Raw genomic sequence first — 21,246 nt, forward strand, 5'->3', positions numbered from 1 at the left:
GCGCGCAAATTTGCTGTGATGAGCAAGCCTGGATTGGCCACTGCCGAGACCACCTGAATAATCTTGAACCTCGATGTGGGATGTTAACATTCCGTTATACGCTTGTTGCCCCTGGATTTTGCCCATTTTGCCTGGGAAATGAAGGCAAGAAACCGGACGAGAGATTCCAACAGTGGGTGGCCAAGGCAACTCTTCTCAATCACATTGACCAACATTTCGACATGTTGAAAACATCAACGACTTTCTTCTGTCCACATCCTTGTTGTCGAGCAAAGGATTATGGGAGCATTATAAATCTGCGTCGCCACTTCTTTGACGCACATTCCATTGACGAAACGCGGTCTAACTGTGTGAATCGAAAAAGAAAATGGCAAACGGAACCGGAATATGCCCCTGAAGACAACACTCAAGCTCACCCTGAGGTATCAGATATACAGGAATTTTCCAATATTGAGAATCCTCACAAGAAAGGGAAAACGACCAGTTCCGACGAAGTGCAAATTACAGAGACATTCATGGAGCAGTTTACGTGTTATGATGAAAGCCAGGCTTATCATGAAGTGGGCATAAGCATTAGAGGATCGTGCCCGGAAACATAGGTACTGTAGCGTGTTCTCGAATGGATCATCTTTCAGGGTGAAGCTGTCCTACAGTATTATTCAGTAACAGACCAAATAACTCCATAAATAATCGCGAGGGCATAATAGTAGCCTTGGTCTGGGTGAGTTGGGAAACCGCGGTAGCAGCAAGCCTGCGACACCTTTTTGGTGAACTCAATGACTTGCAGACCCCACCCACTGTCATGTTTCAGATTATCACAGTCACACTGGGGGCAGCCTCCTTTCGGTCTGGCTACAGGCAAGTAAGACCCGAATTCCTTGAGATTATAAATAATGTTCTCCCTCCTCTCCGGGCTCTACCACTACACCGTCGCTGCTTCTACTGAATCCCTCATAAGAACAATTTCCATATCGTTCATCATGCAGCTTGTCACTCCTTTTATACTAGGCCTAGCGTGCCTTATCAGAGCTAGTGCTAACCTAGAATCTGAGAGTTCTGGTAATACCGAGCTTGCAGTCCGCCATACGGATGGATATCGCTCTGTTGCCTACTTTGTCAACTGGGTCAGTTCTCCTGAAGTAGCACCCGCTTGGTTACCCAGAGCCACTTACTTAACTATGTACTTTTCATCACTTTAGGCAATCTATGGCCGTAACTTCAATCCTCAGGACCTCCCGACCGATAAACTGACGCATGTACTATACGCTTTTGCTAATGTACACCCGGACACCGGAACAGTGTATATCTCAGATCCTTGGGCCGACATAGAGAAGCATTATTCTACTGATTCCTGGAGCGATACTGGAAACAATGTTTATGGATGTGTGAAGCAGCTTTTTCTCCTTAAGAAGAAGAATCGAAATCTGAAGATCCTGCTGTCTATCGGGGGTTGGACTTACTCAGCTAACTTTGCTAAGCCCCTCGGCACTATGGCGGGCCGTGCAAATTTCGCTTCCTCCGCTAAAGATCTGGTGGCGGATCTTGGATTTGATGGTGTTGACATCGACTGGGAGGTAATGTTTATAGAAGATACACTTTAAACGCACGCGGCATGCTAACAAATACCTAGTATCCTGCGGATAGCACCCAGGCCGATAATATGGTTTCAACGCTTCAACAATTACGCTTGGTATGCCAAAGTATTACTCCCATTCTTTATCAGGCATAAACTAACACATTAGTAAGAGCCTGGATACGTATAGCGCCGCAGAAGCAAGTAACTACCACTTTTTGATTAGCGTTGCATGCCCAGCCGGTATGGTCCTCCGGGCCTCCTGGATTTGTTATTTCGTTTCTCATCCAATATACAGGACCAGCAAATTACCAAAACCTCCATATATCAGCCATGGACAAGTACCTTGATTTCTGGAACCTGATGGCTTATGATTACTCTGGTACCTGGGACACCGCTGCTGGCCATGACGCCAATATCTACCCCTCAACCAGCAACCCCTCTAGCACGCCCTTTAACACTGACCAAGCCATTGACTACTACATCTCACAAGGAGTGACATCCGGCAAGATTAACATGGGTATGCCACTTTACGGGCGCTCGTTTTTGAATACGAATGGGCCTGGTACGCTTTATAGCGGTGTTGGCAGCGGTAGCTGGGAGAATGGCGTCTGGGACTATAAGGCGCTGCCACGGGCTGAGGCAAATGTCAGCTACCTTGACCAACCTATCGCTAGCTATAGCTATGATGCGTCGCAAGAGATGATGATAAGCTATGACACCCCTCAAGTTGCGGAAAAGAAGGCAGAGTATATTATGTCAAAAGGTCTGGGTGGTGGAATGTGGTGGGAGAGCAGCGGTGACAAGAAAGGATCTGATAGCTTGATCACAACGGTATGTATCCTAGTCAAGTTGTCTCCGCGTGTTTATTGTTGGCCAAATAATTCTCTAACCGAACATCCTTACCCTTAGGTTATTACAAAATTTGGCGGTGTCGGTGCTCTAGAGCAAGTCGAGAACGAACTGGGGTACCCGTCCTCCCCTTATGACAACCTGAAGGCTGGATTTCCTTCCAACTAAGAGCCGACTTCGTCAACAAAATCCACGATAGACAGACAGCATCTATTCTGCTCTCTGCTAATAGGGCTATGGAAAAACGGTTGGTTACGTGTGAGTAAACGAAACATTCGCTTTATAACAAATTGAGTACGGAAATCTCCTTTACGGGTGTGTAGTCCAGGGGTGATGGTGGGGATTTTCAGTTAGTGCTTTGCAACACCGCCAAGATGCAACTGTTTCTAGTCTGTTTGAAATAGCACCCAAGACGCTACGTCTTCAATGAGAGAACCTTCAGAGAAAATTTTACATACGGAGAATTCCCCCTGGATTTATACTACGCAGTGAGAACGTTATACCTGTCTAGAACTATTAAATTCCCCAATTATCCTCCTTGTCCATAATATTTTAGCTCCGTTGTCTTTGTTAATTTATTTTCAGTCATTCAACTCTGAATTTAGGCCCCAATTACAGAGTATTCGCTAATGCACTGGGCCCCTTGTAGTCTACGATCCAGCATCACCATCCAACTGATGGCTACTGCATGCAAGATGGAAAGATGAGTAACTTATTGACTTGTATATAATGAGACTCAAAGTCAGGATATAGAGTGGATGACAAAACGTAACTAAAATAGGTACAGTAGCATCTAAACAACACACAACTGTAGAACCATTCTCTTAGACTTCCAAGCTACCATCCTACAAAATCCCTCAAGATTAGGCGCAACTGATGCTCATCGTTAAGGAATTTAAGCGGAGGATCTTCTTTCTCGCGCACCCATCTCATGTTGTCCCAACTACCCACACGCCTAAATGAACAGGCTCGGTAGATCCTCAACTTCATCTCATCAAATCTCAACTCAGGATTCTCCTTACTTGTGAATATCCACGAGGATTTTCCAAGGAAATCCTTTCCTCTCTCCAGCTCCCACTCTGGTTTAGGCTTCCATTTGGAATCAAAAATCCGTTCGTCAAGTGCCGACTGAGGTGTCGACACCGGGACGTCTTTAAGCTCAAACTTTTCTCTATATTTCTGCTGAGATCTTTTATCCCGACCTAGTGGTAACCGTTAAATACGATGGGATGACTAGAAATATGTTAAGATCATTAGAGCATTACTCACGCATGAGAACCTTGAGGAATCTCCCCATGATAATTTCCAAATAATTATAAAATGGGTTGGTCAAAGTAAATCTTAATATTTCTTGGTCCAAGGGAATTGCATTCATTATATACCCCTCATGTGGTCCAGAAATCGTGTGGTCCATTTCAGGAACACGAAGAACGTCTACAGAACCTAGAGATAACCCACTATCAATCATAATAGTACTGGAACCCAAAATACAACTCGGAGCTTTTACTAGGCAGTTTGTTTCTAATTTTCTAGGCCCTCTGTATTAGCTTACAGTTACTGCCCTGGAAAGATCATTTGGTTGTCGTGGGGGTCCATTTTAGTAGCTGCAGGGATCCGTTTCTCTAGTTACAGGGATCCTTTTTGTAGTTGCAGGGATCCTTTGCAATGCCGTAAGCCGTTCTGCATGTGACTACCAAAGCGGGCCCTGCGCTGCGACCACCAAAACGGATCCCTGCCACTACCATAAAGAATCCCTGCGGCATGATGGTATGATCGATCTCAGGACCTGGTTCCACTCGCACGGACCTCCTATGATTTCAGAACTAACAATCCAAGATCCCAGGCAGGTCTACAGTACGGAAATAGGGCTTTGATCTCAAGCAGGATGCATTCTCAGTCCCATTTAATTTACATAGTCTGCGATCCAGCATCATCATCCGACTGCTGGCTACTGCATACAAGATGAAAAGATGAATACTGTAACTCATTGACTTGTAACTATATAATGAGACTCAAAGGCAGGATATAGAGTGGATGAAAAAACGTAACTAAAGTAGGTACAGTGGCATCTGAACTACACACAACTATAAAACCAATCTCTTAGACTTCCACGCTACCGTCCTACGAAGAACCTCTGTCTAAGTGGTAAGTTACCACACCATATCTCGACAAGTATTCATTACAGGTATGCCCTTCGGACTTCGGGTAGCTTCCGAGGCTCTTCCATGTATTAAACTTCTCGAATGTTGTATCGCGCTCGATGGCACCTGCTTGTGAGCGAAACATGTCTTTCGTCGATGTTTGCCTGTGAGACTACACTTCCACGCAACTCTTGTCGAGAAAGTCCATCGCAGCCGCAAACCGATAGTCTACACTCGGTCAGCCCATAGTATGTATGCATTTAGGCTAGATTTTTCTCACCTGTCCAAAGCTCCACTTTGTTCATTGAGTCAGCGAATTGTCCAAAGACAGTTTTCACCCTCTGATCCGCCTCTCTCCTTTCCAGCGGTGTCCCTTTTTCTACCCGATCACGCAAATATCTAGCTTGCTGAAAAGCCTTGACAATTTCCCCGCGAGCCCGTAAGGCGTTTTTGGCCGAGTTCCAGTCCGCGGTCTTCAGGATCGCTTTGGAAAAACGCCAGTTCTCCTTCAACTTTCTTAAGATGGACCAAGACTCAAAAGTCGACCAATAATCAAGTGCACTTATCCAGTCTGTGATAATTTAGATAAGAATATACCTGCTAGGAGCAACAACAACGAACCGTGTCTGGTGTAAGGCGGCGGGTCAATGGGACATTCAACTGTATGAGACATGATGTTTCTTAAGCAGGTCGTATAGCGGAATCCGTAGCAACCGAAACGTCCGTACAAGTGTTCTTTCTGACGGAGCGACCTTGATCGATAGGGAGCATAGATTAGACTTGGTGGTTTTCGTGGTGACTCCGGGAACTAGTGTTTCGCTACGCTTAAGAAACAGGCAAGGGGCGAATATTTTATTAACACTTGAGCCGAGTCATACTTCCCTAGGAGCTTTATTCTTACGCGTATCCCGTTGCTTGTTGCACAGTAGAAATAGCAATATGGCAACGATAAGGATTGAGCCGTATATTACCTCGGTATTGAATCAATATGCTTCAGTTACATCAGATGCCAGTCAGACACCAGTCCTTATATTGGAAATAGCTCATGTCAGCGGCCTGCGCTACCACCACCAAACTGGACCCCTGCAACCACCAAACCGGACCCCTGCAACCACCAAAACGGATCCCTGCCACCACCAAAACGGATCCCTGCCACCACCATAATGAACCCCTGCGACCTGATGGTAACATGAGGGAGATCGATCTCAGGAACTGCTTCCACTCGCACGGATCTCCTATGATTTCAGAACTAACAACCCGGGATCCCAGGCAGGTCTACAGTACGGAAAACAGCGGTTTTGATCTCAAGCAGGATGAATTCTCAGTCCCATTTCATTTAAAAGTTTCACTAAGCTAAACACGAACACTCACATAGATACAGTAAACAACAATATATTGCAATACCACTTTCTACTTTTGCAACCGCTATGCGTTGGTTTCTAGGTACGACTATGTGGATCAATGCCAGGTGCCGTCAAGTCTTGTTCGCTGTTTAAATATACTATGCACTGTTTTTTCTAACAAACACAGATTGAAAGCGGCGAGGGGACAACCACCACCGTACTCGAATGAGTGCGCTCCGACATTTGTTTCTCCCCGGGATGATCAACTTAATGGACCGCAAGGGCCGCCAATTGCCGCGCTTCGGTGTACGATCTGCTACGGCCGTCGATCTCCCTTGTATCACAGAAAACACTCAAGGGATCCCACCAAATTTCCAGCGGCAGGCGTTTGTTCTCGCCGAAGAACGAAATGCATTCTCTATCAAGCGAGATGGAGCGCCTCTCCCATGGGCCTGCTAGCCATTCCAGAATTACCGGCAGATTCGCACGTGACAGAAACGGAAAGCTCGCTGAAGAAACCCCTTGCTAGACTTTGATATACTTGTTCAAGTGTGACAAGAATAGCTGGAAATTAGTGCAAAATACTCCAATATTACTTTCTATCCTCAAAGTTACCCACTGGAATGGGCTGACGAGGTATGCTCCACCCAAGGGACTTCATGTAGAACTACAGTAAATTCATATACCTCGGATTATAGTACTGTATGTAACATATTGGTTAACAATTCCTGGGGAATGGGCTAGCGCTTGCCTTGTGGCACTGCTTCCTAGTCGAGTATACGGTACTTCAGAGTTACATAGAATGTTGTGATTGCATAAGTGTCGACTTAGAGCACGAATCATTTTGTTACGTTCGTTACCATTTCGGCGGCATAAGATTTCAGGTGTGATTTTGAAGGTTGATTTTTCCAAGGGAACGAACAAAGTCGGTAACATTAGTTTGCTCATAGTACAGTCATTCTCGAAATCGGCTTGACCAGTACACAGTGAGACTCTCTCTATTGGCCCCACTACCAAGACCTTAGCGCAAGTAAATTATAGGACACGCCACATTTAATTGAGGGCCGTTGAAAGATGCATCTTGTATGGTACGTTATATCAAACCGTATTATTACCTGTTGCGTACCCACATGGCATGGAATTCTTTGGAACCTGTTAGTGGATGCTGCCTAACGGCAGCAATATCAAATTTCCCCCGGAATTTGCTTGGCCATCAATTCGAAAAGGATATTGGAAATTACAAAATTTGGATCTGTTGGATACTTTCCGCACCGCCAGAATCGAAATGACTTTCTGCCATGACCAAAGAACGTAACAGAATAGAATAATTATTCCTTCATGTCCGGGAGGATTATCGGCTAATATCTATCCACAGCCCTTAACGCATTTAATTTCTCTACAACCAAACGGGTCCTACTGTGATCAGGGCCCAGGGCCTTCTCATATCCTGCCAGTGCTCGCTGGTACATCTCCTCTGCCTCCTGCAGCTTCTCCTGATCAGAGTAGAGAAGAGCAAGGTTGTGGACTGTATTGAGAGTGGACGTATGATCAGGCCCGAGGGCGTTCTCGTAGCCTGCCAGTGCTCGATGGTACATCTCCTCGGCATCCTTCAGCTTTCCTTGATCAAAGTAGAGAACCCCAAGGTTATTGACTGTATTGAGAGTGGACGTATGATCAGGCCCGAGGGCGTTCTCCCAGCCTTCCAGTGCTCGCTGGTACATCTCCTCTGCCTTCTGCAGCTTCCCTTGATCTTTGTAGAGAGTCCCAATGTTGTTGACTGTATTGAGAGTGGACGTATGATCGGGACCGAGGGCCTTCCCCTTACCTTCCAGTGCTCGATGGTACATCTCCTCGGCATCCTTCAGCTTCCCTTGATTATAGTAGAGAAGACCAAGGTTGTTGACTGTCGTGAAAGTGGATATATGATCAGGCCCGAGGGCCTTCTCCTTGCCTACCAGAGCTCGATGGTACATTTTCTCTGCCTCCTGCAGCTTCCCCTGATCAGAGTAGAGAGTCCCAAGGTTGTTGACTGTCGTGAAAGTGGATATATGATCAGGCCCGAGGGCGTTCTCGTAGCCTGCCAGTGCTCTATGGTACATCTCCTCTGCCTCCTGCAGCTTCCCCTGATCTTTGTAGAGAATCCCAAGGTTGTTGACTGTATCGAGAGTGGACGTATGATCTGGACCGAGGGCGTTCTCCCTACCTGCCAGTGCTCGCTGGTACATCTCCTCTGCTTGTCGCAGCTTCCCCTGATCTTTGTAGAGAATCCCAAGGTTGTTGACTGTATCGAGAGTGGACGTATGATCAGGCCCGAGGGCGTTCTCGTAGCCTGCCAGTGCTCTATGGTACATCTCCTCTGCCTCCTGCAGCTTCCCCTGATCTTTGTAGAGAGTCCCAAGGTTGTTGACTGTATCGAGAGTGGACGTATGATCTGGACCGAGGGCGTTCTCCCTACCTGCCAGTGCTCGCTGGTACATCTCCTCTGCTTGTCGCAGCTTCCCCTGATCTTTGTAGAGATTCCCAAGATTGTTGACTGTACTGAGAGTGGACGTGTGGTCAGGCCCGAGGGCCTTCTCCTTGCCTGCCAGAGCTCGATGGTACATCTCCTCTGCCTCCTGCAGCTTCCCCTGATCAGAGTAGAGAGACCCAAGGTTGTTGACAGTATTAAGAGTGGACGTATTATCAGGCACTAGGGCCTTCTCCCAGCCTTCCAGTGCTCGCTGGTACATCTCCTCTGCCTCTCGCAGCTTCCCCTGATTAGAGTAGAGATTCCCAAGGCTGTTGACTGTACTGAGAGTGGACGAATGGTCAGGCCCGAGGGCCTTCTCCTTGCCTGCCAGAGCTCGATGGTACATCTCCTCTGCCTCCTGCAGCTTCCCCTGGTCAGAGTAGAGGCCTCCTAAACCACTGAATGCGCCCCACACTGCCACATCATGGCCTGGGCAATCCCTATGACGTACATAGTTTGCGTGTGGCATAAGCCGTTGCTGAAGCTCGGAATAATTCCTGACACTTACACTAGGGACATTGTACCCAACAGATACCAGTGCCAGTTCGTTGAGCAGGATTGAATTCACGGTTTCGTCTGCGCTGGCAAGGTGAATGCACCAGTCTTGTACTACAGGGTGCATAGCGTAGCCTCCTTCTTGTTCCTTAATCTCGAGTAGAGAGAACCCGATGAGAGCCTTGACACCGATTTTGAACGCGATTCCGCTTGATATACTTCTTTCGAGCCAGGTTGGGAGATTCGAGCTATGACAGCTACTCTTTATCAGTTCAAACCAGATATCTCGATTATCGAAACGAGCAAGAAACAGCAGCAGTTCCGCTGCGTTCGCGTCCCGCCTTTGAATCTCACGATATGAGATCATCCATGTTTGCAGCATGTTGCCTTGCTGGTACTGGCGTTCAGGATTTGATTGCAGCTGTAGGTCGGACCAAGAAGCTTGGTAATACTGTAAGTATTCAGTAATGCTGGTTCCAGTTTCGCGCATAAACGCCCCGGCGATGACGATTGCCAATGGAAGTCCATCTAGACGGCTCGCAAGAGCAACGGTATCTATATGTATTAGTATCGTAAATAAGACTTGCGTATTGATTCCCTCAATACCTGGATTGCTCTCAAGCTCCTTAGCTGTATGCTCCATTGGTAGACGGCTGCTTTGTAAGAGCAGTTGAATCGCGTCCTTCGAGTCAAGCCTATGGATAGGAAATGACTTTCCCAGCTCTGTCAATCCCTGCAGCCGAGAGGTAATGAGAATAGAGCCATGGTCGGCTCCAGGGAAGAATTCAGCAATATCATATGCATCACCAATGGGGCTATTGAAAGGGGAGTATTGGTCGATGTTGTCGAAAATGATCAGCCAGCGTGAGTTTCCCTCTATTGCTAGCCACTTTAACACATCTCTAGCACGTTGCTCCACCTCCTCGTCATTCATTGCCCCGTCAGCATGTGACTGTCCTGGCAATCGGGGCAAGATAGAGCTCAAAGATTGTAATAGCGTGCCCCGGTCCTTCCCACTCAGCCAGAAGACGGCAGTGAAATCATCTCTGTGGTCTCGTGCGAACCGAATCGCTAGTTGCGTCTTTCCCATGCCCCCAAGCCCATGGATAATTGCAACCTTTCGTGACTGGGAATCAGTGGGCCGTAAATACTGCCACAGTTGGTCTAGCTCGCCTTGCCGTCCCACGAAATTTTCAATGACTGGCACAGCCGTCAGGTCTAATGGGACATTAAAGTGGTGAACTATATATATGAAATAATATTTAGCAATCGATTTGAATTACTTAAGGAATACTATTGACATCCTCTCACCGGAGTCTGCGAGTGCGTCTCGTGCAGTTGGTGTGCTGTTGATCTGATCGATCGCAACCACCAAGAGAAGCTCTTTCGCATAGGCCGCCGCCGCCGTGGCCGCATACCCTTGCCATTCCTTATCCTTGTGTGAGTCGGCGTAGTCGCAGATGCCCCGAATGACCAGACACGGGAAGTCATTCATAAGGCCTGCCGCTTCCATCTCCACGCAATATATCCCCAAGTCCCGAGCTAGCTGATCTCGTAGCCTGCCATCCTTTACAACCTGATTTGCAGATCCGATGAGTCCGTAGTGAATTACTGGTTCTTGGTGCTCTCGTGGGGGTCGTGGAACTAGTTTAGATCGATCACAATCCACACATGTATCGGATGCGACATGATCATATTCTGCTTGGAATAGACAGTCCTCTTGCGGCGGTCGCGTGAACCTGGTAGCTTTGTGAGGTGCCAGTTTAGATTGCAGGTCGGAAACAAATTCGACGATACGGCTATCTTCCGTGAGGTGATGTGCTTGGAGAGTCGCGAGAGCGGTCAACAGAACCTTGGGAGGCCGATTAAGCATTCCGGTTCGCTTGAATTGGCCGCCTCTTAGCGCTTTACCGAAATCGTACTGAATCACACCTCCAGAAGTCTCCGCCGGCTGGCTTACTACAATATCCCCGAGTCGAATGTCTGCATTACTGCTTGGTACTCCACCGCCGATACCAACCATAAAACCGAAGCGGATGGTGTGAAAACTAGACAGCAACTGCATCCCGACCGTTGCGGCTGATGTAGTGCCATATGCGCCAGTCGGTAAGCTAGCAATAACGATATTGTGTTCCCCGATGCTTCCAAGAATGTATGAATTCTGGTCCATCGGCAGGCGAGGCAAAGGCGGGTGTATTTCGTTCAACATCAGCTTCGCAGCCGCTGTCTCCACCGGCAAGGCGCATATCCACCCGACCGTATAATCGTCGTGGGATCGGGTGCGGGGATCCATCGTGGATTGAATCTGCTACGATCGGATTGGGCGTTATGATTTCTGACCTGTCAATTTGTAAGCACTGTAACATGAGAGAAAGAATAATATGGTAAAGCGAAGGTCGTGGGAACAATGTCAGGAGATTGTTAGGAGAAGGCGGGGGTGAGCTGAGGCTGGACACCCGGGTTGCCAGCTGAGTGCAAGTGCCTTTAGCATTATCATGGAAGAATTAAGAGGAGCCAGTGCTTCCTTTCGTCCACACGTGGCACTGTCCTGCTGGCATTAAACTTCAAGGATGTGTCATAAAGTCAAGGCGGCTCGGTCCGCCCCTACCGTATAACAATCCGTTTATACGGTATGAGCTTGAACGGAGCCAACTCTCAGTGCACATTGTGATGTATCGGCCCACGGATGAAGCGCCATGCTTTGTTGAACACCATAAACATCATGGCTATCAGAGAACTGGGTTCTTGGGCCTACGGTAACGACAGACTAAGGGTGGGTGATACAGTAATTAGTTGAGTCTTCCACCATCAGGTGCCGTGAGGGTAGGCATTGCCCACCTGCAAACAACCACCAACTAGTCATGATGGTCGTTGGCCGCCTATATCACTTGTTGAGGTTCTCTGGGCCAAAGAGACACCTCGCAAGTTGATGACTAGCACACACGGCACAACAGGAGAAAAAGAAAGAGAAAGAGAAGAGGCCTCCCAGTCGATCATCAAGTTACTTGGTGCCAGGTGGCCTTCCCCATATGATTTGCAGAGACCCCCAGAAGTTCCATGGAATTTCCACAACCCCCCCTTTTTTTTTTTTTTTTTCTTTCATACACGTAATGTAATCTTATGTCAAATAATACTGTAACATACATGACGCATTTTACTGAGCCCCTCAGTTTGATGCGGCCAGCTCAATAAATTATCTGCGCTAAGGTCTTGGCGGTGGGACCGGGAAGGAGAGTGTCAGTGTATATTGGTCAAGGCGATTTCGAGAATGACTGTATGTAAAGTATGGTGAGTTACGAATTAATAATGGCTGAAATGCTTCATAAAGGATTCACAACATTTACTCTTAACGTGAAATTAGCTAGAAAGAAAAGGAGCGAATAAAAGGCTTGAAGCAAGAAAAATCTCAGACTAGAATAAACTTGTCTACTCCCACATTGGATAGACTTCCTTTCCATCTTTAATGACAGGCGCTAGTCGACGCGAAAGTTGCGGATCTATCTGATACAGTACGTCGCGAAACCGGTGCAACAACTCCACTCTCTCAATGACTTTTCTGTCCCTCACACCAAGACACACTAGTCCATATTTAGAATTATTCCGGTAAGTGCGCCTGTATTAATACGTATGTAGTATACATGTTAATCTCAGGAATGTATTCACTTGTAATCCAATACATCTTACAGTGACTACGCATAAGTTTTAACACCCCAGCCCCACACCCCTTTATTACCTAATATTCTGCCGTTCAAAATAACGAACTAAGTTTCTTCATGTGGCTATTATCGCATACTTTCCATAGAAAAATCTTCCTTGCTTACTCTGAAATCAATGCCCATATCTCACAGCGCCATTTCTACAGATTTTTCAAACACTTCGAGCTCATTATGTTATGGCTTAGTACGCAATCTGGTAGGCGGTAGGACCTTAATATGGGCGGTGTGATGAGGGGTGGGTCTCGAGGGGTGTTAAGACTTTTGCGTAGTCACTGTACACCTTGTTGCCCCTCCTTCGACGCAGCTCCCGTCTTCTGCCGGCATAATAATCAGTTAGCACGGTCCACATCTGGACCGCATCTCAGTGCAACCACTTAGCAAAACAGCTGGAAAACTTCGGCAGGCAGCTAATGGACCATGATGAGAGCTCCGCTTTTACAGTAGTTTTCGAAATCAGTTATACCTTTACACTCTTGAACTTCATTCCCGGAAAATAAATCCGAATCACGCTAACCTTCTTTACCTTACCGTTCTATAACTCTGGCAAAACAGCGATAGTAATGGCTTTACATCGCAGATGAGTCATCGTAATAATACTGTAATGCAGAATGGAACGGCGTAGAAGCTTTAGGGAGCTATGGCGATCTGGCATGATCGCCCAGCCTACTGACTGCCTTACTGCCTCCCCTACTCGTTCTTGCCCCTCGTTCTTCCTGTATCCGACGTATCCACCCGTCAGTCATAACGTTGAGCTGTGTACTTGATGCTCAATCTTTTGGGGGAGTACTATGTAAATTACCATTGTTAGCATGGCAAGTGGCGTTTTAATAAGCCATCTGTACCGCCTTTCCCTTGTTGCCTACGCCCTTTCAGTTCCTTCGCCTGAATTCCCATTTTTGAATATTCCCAAGTCCTGCGTGACAAACCCTTAGGCTAATCCAACATTGCTACTGTATACAAGGGACGGTACGAAAGATGGCTCGGAAAAAGGCCGGGGATAAATCAAGTGGAGTGAAATTTGATTGGATTGTGACTTCTATAGAGAATGATGGTTGGCCAAGGACATTTCTACAATACTGTACATTGATGATGCCTAATCAGGCGCCTACCCTTCGGCTGTCTTTTAGTGGGACAATTGGCCCCCAATATCATGACGACCCCGCATCATTGTTGACCCCTTCGCAAGTTCGCGAAAACTTCTTCTTGTTAAGCATTCGATGAATTCACCTGAAATTTTTTTTTGAACTGAGGATTGACCTATTCATCGCCAAAAAAGTGTCATGGGGGTTCTGAAGTCTCGTCTGAAGCGCTTTGTTGGGGCCGCTTCAGCAGAGCAAAAGCTCCTAGGCATCGGGGGAAATAAAACCACTGGTATGTTGAGAGAAAATACCGGAAGGTTCGAATCATCAGTTCAGACTTTAACTGACGTCGCGCAGAAAAAGCTCTCATTGACAACAATAAAGATGATCGCCCTTCGAGATTGGATATGGCTCACAGGGTAGTCCAGTCGCCCCCAAAGAACATTTCAAGCTCGCTCCCTGGTCCCACCGAAATTCCTGAGGTAGGGACTATCCATGTGGCAAATCGAAATCAAACCGAAGTGTCTGTTTCGCTTTGGGATATTGCCTACGATGCTCTGCGAGAGGAGCGACGAGAGTTGATCGTTGCGTATGAGGTCATTTTGTCTCAGGCGTTCGTAAACGGTACGGCCCATAAAAACTCCCAATCAACGTATCAACAAGACTCATGATCAATAAAGGGGAGAAAAGTACATCTTCAGTTATAGAAACCAAAACCTTGGATAATCAAATACCCCAGAATGACGCGATGGCACGTCGCGAGATGCTGAAGAAGATCACAGAGCTCGGTCTTAAGCATATGGAAGACAAAGAAGTCACAGTAACAGTCCTTGGGCATGATATTGTTCTCAATCGCGCCATGGCCAGTGTCGCAGGGGGCGTCGAATGGGCTGAAGACTATGTGAAAGCCGCGGTCAAAGACTTGCCTTATGCTTCTATCGTTATGGCAGGCGTCTCGCTGATTCTTCCTCTGTTGAAAACCCCGGTTGCTGTTGAGACTGCCAACCGAGAAGGATTTACCTACGTGACATCACAAATGCGTTGCTACGTTGAGATGGAATCACTTCGACTTCCCCCGGATTTGGCAGTGGGACTGAAAAGCTCTCTAACGAATGGTGTCGCTGACCTGTACATGCTTATAATAGAGTTCCAGGTCGAGAGTGTGATCAGGTTTTACCGCAGTCGAACCAAGAACTACTTCCGGGATACAATCAATTACGATAGCTGGGAGGAGAAACTGTCGCGAATCAAAGAATTGGAAACTTCACTCGACAAGATGTTCGAGAGAGCCATATCAGGCGAGAGTCTACAGCAATTAAAGAACCTCGCCCTCGAAGCCAAAGAGTCGCGAAAAAGTTTGGATGATATGCTGAGCAAGTTCGATAAGCTGATCGACCTTTCTCGTGATCAAACAAAGATCATGGAAAAGGGAGAACAGCGTTTATCTCAGGAAGATAACAGGCGTTGCCAACGGGCTTTACAAGCAACCGATCCCGTCCTCGACAAGGAGCGCATTCTGCTGAAGAAGGATCAACTTCTTCGGGACTCGTATCGCTGGGTACTTGAGACTAATGAGTTCCAAGAATGGCGCAATGATCCAGCTAGCCGGCTGCTCTGGCTCACAGGTGACCCTGGCAAGGGCAAAACCATGCTGATCTGCGGTATAATTGATGAACTGTCAAAGTTGCGCGAGACGACTGATCGTAGCAATATCTGTTGCAATATCTGTTACTTCTTCTTTCAAGCGACCGATGATCGTATCAACAGTGCGGTAGCTGTTCTACGAGGCCTTATCTACATGCTTGTGAAGGAACAACCCTCGCTCATAAAGTACCTGCGCGAAACTTTGAGTGCCGACGGCGATCGGCATTTTGAAGGGCCAAACGCATGGGTGGCATTGTCTAAAGTCTTGATTGACATGCTCGAAGATGCGGAGCTACAGGACACATATCTGATCGTCGATGCGCTAGATGAGTGCTACACCGATCTTGATCTGCTTCTCAGTTTCATTGTGGAGATATCATCGTCCTACGCGAAAGTGAAATGGATTACCTCGAGTCGTAATTGGCCGAACATCGAAAAGGGTCTTAAGTCAACACAGCAACGAAGGCTTTGTATCGAGCTCAACGAGGAGTCAGTCTCTGGGGCGGTGGACTCATATATTCGGACCAAGATCAACTGGTTGGCACAGCGGAATGACTACGATGAAGAGACACGGGGAGCTGTTCAGCAATACCTGCAGGTAAATGCGAACGGAACTTTTCTCTGGGTGGCGTTGATTTGCAAAGAACTCGCCAATATCTCAGGATGGGAAGCTGAAGAGCTTCTCAATGTCTTTCCACCCGGGCTTGATGATCTCTATGAGCGCATGCTGGGACAAATCCGAAGCTCAAGACATGCCAGCCTGTGCAGAGACATATTGGCCGTTCTCCTTCTTGTGCACCGGCCAATCACGCTGGCGGAATTGACGTCTCTGGTGGAAATGCCACCGCGAATCTCGAGAAACCGTAAAGCTCTTGAAGAAGTTGTGGGCCTCTGTGGCTCTTTTCTGGCTCTCCAACAACACACAGTATCCTTCATTCACCAATCAGCAAAGGACTTCTTGCTCGAAAATGCATCAGCCGAGATCTTCCCTCGGGGTCCCGAGGATTTTAATCATAAAATATTCCTGAGGTCACTTCATACAATGGCACTTACTTTGCGACGAGATATCTACGGCTTGGGAGCCCTAGGTCGTTGTATCGAGGATCTTAGCCCGCCAGATCCCGATCCATTAGCCCCAGCACGTTATGCATGTGTTTTTTGGGCGGATCACTTGGTATCCTGTGACCCCATGAATAGAGAAAGCGATGACTTCTGTGAGGGTGGTATAGTCGATAGGTTCTTGCAACGAGACTTTCTTCACTGGCTTGAAAGTCTTTGTCTTCTTGGGGCTCTTCCACGGGGAGTTACATCAATATTAAGACTTGAGACTTTGGTTCAGGTGAGCACCCGGACTTGAAGTTGAAGACCAGTATTAACAAAACACCAGGAAATGGCAGGATCTTCACAGCTAAGCGACCGTGTTCGCGATGCATGTCGATTCACGCGATATCACAATGGGCTGATAGCGAAATATCCTCTTCAGCTTTACGTGTCAGCTTTGACATTTAGCCCGGTCAAGAGCTTAACAAGGGATTCATATACGCATGAAGAACCAGAATGGTTTTGGAGAAAGCCTCAAGTGCAAGACAGTTGGAGTTCTTGTGTGCAATCACTGGAAGAATGTGATGTGTCATCAGTATGCTGGTCACCGGATGGAACACGGATTGCATCGGCGTCATACATTAGCGGTTTCAAGATCTGGGACCCAGTGACAAGCCAATGCATATCTCGGCCTGTGGTCCCCATCAATGCTGTGACCGGGTTTCGCAGCTGCTACGTCACTTGGTCCAATGATACACCTTTCGGTTATGGAGAACAAGATGGGCTGCTAAATATCTGGAACCTAACGACGGGCGAATGTATATCGACATTAATGGGGCATAAGAACCATTCGTTGTATGAAGCTTCGATATCATGGTCACAACATCATAGCCTAATCGCAACCGGCTTGAAAGATGGCTCTATTCAGATCTGGAATACTACGACCGGCCAGTGTATCTCGACACTAAGTGGCCATAGCGACAATGTCAATGCGTTAGCCTGGGCACCAAATGAGAGACTGCTTGCTTCGGGTTCAGAAGATTGTACGGTCAAGATCTGGGACGTCGTAACGTGGCAGTGTACATCGACTTTCAGTGACCATAGCGCTGGGATCACCTCAGTAGCCTGGTCTCCAGATGGTAAACTGCTTGCATCAGGCTCAGCTATTGGAGCAATATTGGTTTGGGATTGGGAGACCGACCGGAGCATATGCATATCAGCCCGGCGAAGGTACGACAATTATATGGTGTATTCATTGCATTGGTCGCAAGATGGAAGCCGGCTAGCGTCATCCTCATCAGATCATATCAAAATCTGGAACACGAACAATTACCAGTGCATATCAACACTTTACGGCCACGGTGCTGGGATTGGTTCAGTGGCTTGGTCACACGATGGTGCATGGCTCGCGTCAGGTTCGCAGGATAGAACAATCAAGATCTGGGAACCAGGGGTAGACCAGCAGAAATCTTCAAACATTGAGGATCATTCCGAACGGATCACGGCCTTGGTTATGTCTCCAGATGAAGTAAAGCTCGCATCCGCTTCAGTGGACACCTATATCAAGATATGGGACTTGTCTACGGGGAATGTGACATTAACTCTAAGCGGCCACACTAACGAAGTTTCTTCACTAGCCTGGTCACCCAATGGAAATGAGATCGCATCGGCCTCATGGGATGGCTGTCTCAAAATTTGGAGCACAACGACAGCTGAGTGTATATCAACCCTCAAATGCGATAACAAGATGCTCAATGAAGTAGCCTGGTCACCGGACAATTCTCGTCTAGCCACGGCGTCATTAGATGGCACAATCACTGTCTGGGACTCAATAGCTTACCAATGTTTATTCACAATTAAAGACGAACTTCCTGGGGCCTGGCATTGGGCTTTAGCATGGTCACAGGATGGATGTCGCATTGGCCTAGGGTCGCGATTCGGACGAGTCAAGATCTGGGATGCAAGCACACGAAACTGCGTGGCTTCCTTCGACCAGCTCGACGTCTTTGCAAACTCCGGTGCATGGCAATCTCACAAAACCCTGGTCCACCTGCGAGCCCTCCTGGAGATATGTGATTATGCTCCTGATACTCACGGAAGCCTTTCTATACCAACAGCTGCGGGCAACTACGACTTTGACGATCAGTACGAGTGGATTACATACTCAAACGAACCCATTCTGAGGTTGCCGACAGAGTACCAATCAAATATATCCACGGTTGGAAAGAACTTTATTGGCGTTGGCTGTCACTCTGGTCGCGTTCTGCTGCTGCAGTTCTCGGATGTCAATCCTTTGAAATAACCAGGACCACACGTGCGGCGATAATTGGGAATAGAAAAAAAGAGAAAGATGGACCGGTGCAAACAGACGATACTTAGATTTTCAGAGCGTACAATGAGTTAGCCGCCATATATGGTCTCCGTAGGATAGCGCAACAAGAAAAGGATATGTCCGAGAATCGTTTTTTTTAAGATGGAAGAAAGACGAGAACCCGATGAATTGGAGACTTACCGGAGATGTGGCAGGGGAAGATGACGGCTAGCCATTCTCTCCGTGCGTTTGAACATTTGCCTACTAAGCAAAGTTGGGGCTCCTTGGATCCCAAATATTGATACGAGACAAAGCACCGTATACTCCGTATTGATGAGAGTAAATTGTGGTTTAGGTCTGATACTGTACTGGAATATTAATATTCCGGGATAAGTCGTAATGGAGACTGATGTGTATTGGCGGTGAGGCTTGAGAATTACTTAAACAGAACAGTGCGGGAGGTTGCGTATCCAGATTTTATGTATACCTCCTCCCCAGTTGTTAAGCTCGAACGATTGAACATCCAGACCTATAAGGAACAAGCGTGCGTGTTCTCTAAAAACCCCAGACTATAGAAGATGTGAAAGAGATATAGGCAGATGTAGCGCACTATCAAATCTTAAGCCAATAAATAACTATTTTATCGCTCGTGGCTGACCTTCTGTTCAGTGTGGGACATTCGTAGCTCGACAGAGACAGCATTGGAGGAGATTCACCAGATTCGCGAGACAGAACCCGCTCTGGTGTTTGACCTGTTTGCAACTGCTCTGGAATTGCCAATACAATTACGAGACAAGGCTCCGTATTTAACGAGAGTAAATGATTGTATTGAAGATTGCGTGCGGAATATTGATAGTCCGGGGCTATTCCTAATGTGCTCTAGTGTACCTCGGCGGTGGGCCTAGAGAAACACTCGAAGAGTAGAAGCGGTTGCACCGGTTTCGCAACCTACTGTACTGTAGCCGATGGAAAGACTGCACCCGAAGAAGAGACAGTGCTCGAGGAAGAGACGGTGCTCGAGGAAGAGCCGGTGCTCGAAGATGAGACTGTTGCCGTTGTTGAGATCATCGTCACAGAAGATGAGCCAGTCGCGGTCAATAACTCATAATCATATGCACTGCACCAACTACCAACTCGAAGTCCATTATTCAAAGTACATCCTGACTTGTCACCATTCTGATTGAAGAAAGTGACTTCACCGGTGTGGGTGATCGTTATCCAAGCGACATCCTTGCCATCTTCAGTCCCACACGCTCCTACACTGACTGTAGAGAAATCCTTGCGCGTGCCGTTTACGAGCTCGCTCAGTTCTGCGAAACCGTCAATATAGAGTACTCAAGTTCAAATGATTAGAGTTGATACCTGAACAGTCGGTTCCATTAATCTCTGCAAAAGGTTCAGAGTAACCTGTACATGCATGGTTATCGTTAGACCATATCAGACATTGGCGATCCTGGTCGATGACTCCGAGGGAGGCCCCCAAAGCGGTGCGAATTAAAACTCCAATGAGAACTGCTGGTACCGGAAGATGCATTTCGGTTGGTTTGACTGGGAGAGCTTGAAAAAATAGTAGATGATGATAGGGGTCACGTAGCTCTTTATAGTTAGTCCAGCTGTGTGAGATAAGAAAGCTACAATTCTGTTCTTAACTCCTGAATAGATCCTATGTGACCAGAAACACTCAACCTAGAAAGGAGTCTTTGCTCAATTTGCCTGCGATTATCAAAAAGAATCCCTGCGACTACAAAAAGAATCCCTGCGACTACAAAGATGAATCCCTGCGACACCTGAATGGTCCCTTCGTTCGTCTCGAGGCAGGAAGTGTAAGCCAATTGAGAAGGGCCAAGGACATGTAGAAAGAAGCCACTGCAGAAAAGGCTCAATTTGTATTTGTAGTCTTGGATCACGGGTGGGCCATTGATTGGGAACACATTACGCTCCATAAAATTTAGGTGTAGTGATGAATTAGCTCTGAGAACGAGTCTTTCTTATGGAGTAGCCAATTTAAAAAGCAACTTATGAGCACAGCGTGGCTGCGCTTTGTTCTCACTTTTTGTTAGCGCTGGGAGACATGCATAGGATGAATATGTCCTTGAATCAAAACAACCACCGCCCCCCGCCTCAAGTTCGCAAAAATTTACTGTGTACATATTATTACAGTACTGGAATAAGATACAGTACATTCCTAGATCAGGATTTGCCATAAATGGTAATTACAATTCATTCAAGACGTGGCTGGCTGTAGGTGTGGCTATAGAGAAGCTCTGTTTGAGTAAATGCGTGGGACGGTCATTTGCCTCTCCAGCAACGTTGCAAATGATCGAGTAGTTGTCCTAATAATGCGGAGGCCCAATTTATTGCATTGGCCTCTAATTGAATTCATGGTTCTCCTTTTGGTAGATCTTCCATTGAAATCTCGTCGCACTTGCGGCCAAGACCGATAAACTTTTCGTGACATCATATCACGGAGTACAGTATCTTCCTCTCCTCATCACTCCACTTGAGGTAAGATCCTCGCTTTGGCCGTACTTGCTTTTTCAGG

The 21,246-nt window shown here is 47.1% G+C and overlaps 5 protein-coding genes across 5 annotated transcripts; 4 read left to right on the top strand and 1 right to left on the bottom strand.

Annotated features, from left to right (window-relative positions):
- Positions 1 to 980: 980 nt before the first annotated feature.
- Positions 981 to 2,593, top strand: N7496_000833 (glycoside hydrolase family 18 protein; the record flags this gene model as incomplete). The annotated part of the gene is made up of 6 exons (XM_056693764.1): positions 981 to 1,124; positions 1,200 to 1,574; positions 1,631 to 1,690; positions 1,747 to 1,816; positions 1,872 to 2,407; positions 2,486 to 2,593. 6 exons carry the CDS (start codon positions 981 to 983, stop codon positions 2,591 to 2,593), a joined length of 1,293 nt encoding a protein of 430 aa, XP_056560493.1.
- Positions 2,594 to 6,179: 3,586 nt separating this feature from the next.
- On the top strand, positions 6,180 to 6,368 carry N7496_000834 (uncharacterized protein; the record flags this gene model as incomplete). Its single annotated transcript, XM_056693765.1, has 1 exon — positions 6,180 to 6,368. One exon carries the CDS (start codon positions 6,180 to 6,182, stop codon positions 6,366 to 6,368), a length of 189 nt encoding a protein of 62 aa, XP_056560494.1.
- Positions 6,369 to 7,267: 899 nt separating this feature from the next.
- Positions 7,268 to 11,206, bottom strand: N7496_000835 (Pfs, NB-ARC and TPR domain protein; the record flags this gene model as incomplete). Its single annotated transcript, XM_056693766.1, has 3 exons — positions 7,268 to 9,468; positions 9,520 to 10,155; positions 10,225 to 11,206. 3 exons carry the CDS (start codon positions 11,204 to 11,206, stop codon positions 7,268 to 7,270), a joined length of 3,819 nt encoding a protein of 1,272 aa, XP_056560495.1.
- Positions 11,207 to 13,909: 2,703 nt separating this feature from the next.
- Positions 13,910 to 18,695, top strand: N7496_000836 (NACHT-domain-containing protein; the record flags this gene model as incomplete). The annotated part of the gene is made up of 4 exons (XM_056693767.1): positions 13,910 to 14,000; positions 14,066 to 14,332; positions 14,389 to 16,691; positions 16,740 to 18,695. 4 exons carry the CDS (start codon positions 13,910 to 13,912, stop codon positions 18,693 to 18,695), a joined length of 4,617 nt encoding a protein of 1,538 aa, XP_056560496.1.
- A 488-nt stretch (positions 18,696 to 19,183) lies between these two features.
- On the top strand, positions 19,184 to 19,812 carry N7496_000837 (uncharacterized protein; the record flags this gene model as incomplete). The annotated part of the gene is made up of 3 exons (XM_056693768.1): positions 19,184 to 19,248; positions 19,390 to 19,519; positions 19,588 to 19,812. The coding sequence occupies 3 exons, from the start codon at positions 19,184 to 19,186 to the stop codon at positions 19,810 to 19,812; spliced, it is 420 nt and encodes a 139-aa protein (XP_056560497.1).
- Between the last annotated feature and the right edge of the window lie 1,434 nt (positions 19,813 to 21,246).

The sequence above is a fragment of the Penicillium cataractarum genome (genome assembly GCF_028827025.1).
Source record: "Penicillium cataractarum strain IBT 29864 chromosome Unknown utg000001l, whole genome shotgun sequence".
NCBI classification, from domain to species: domain Eukaryota; kingdom Fungi; phylum Ascomycota; class Eurotiomycetes; order Eurotiales; family Aspergillaceae; genus Penicillium; species Penicillium cataractarum.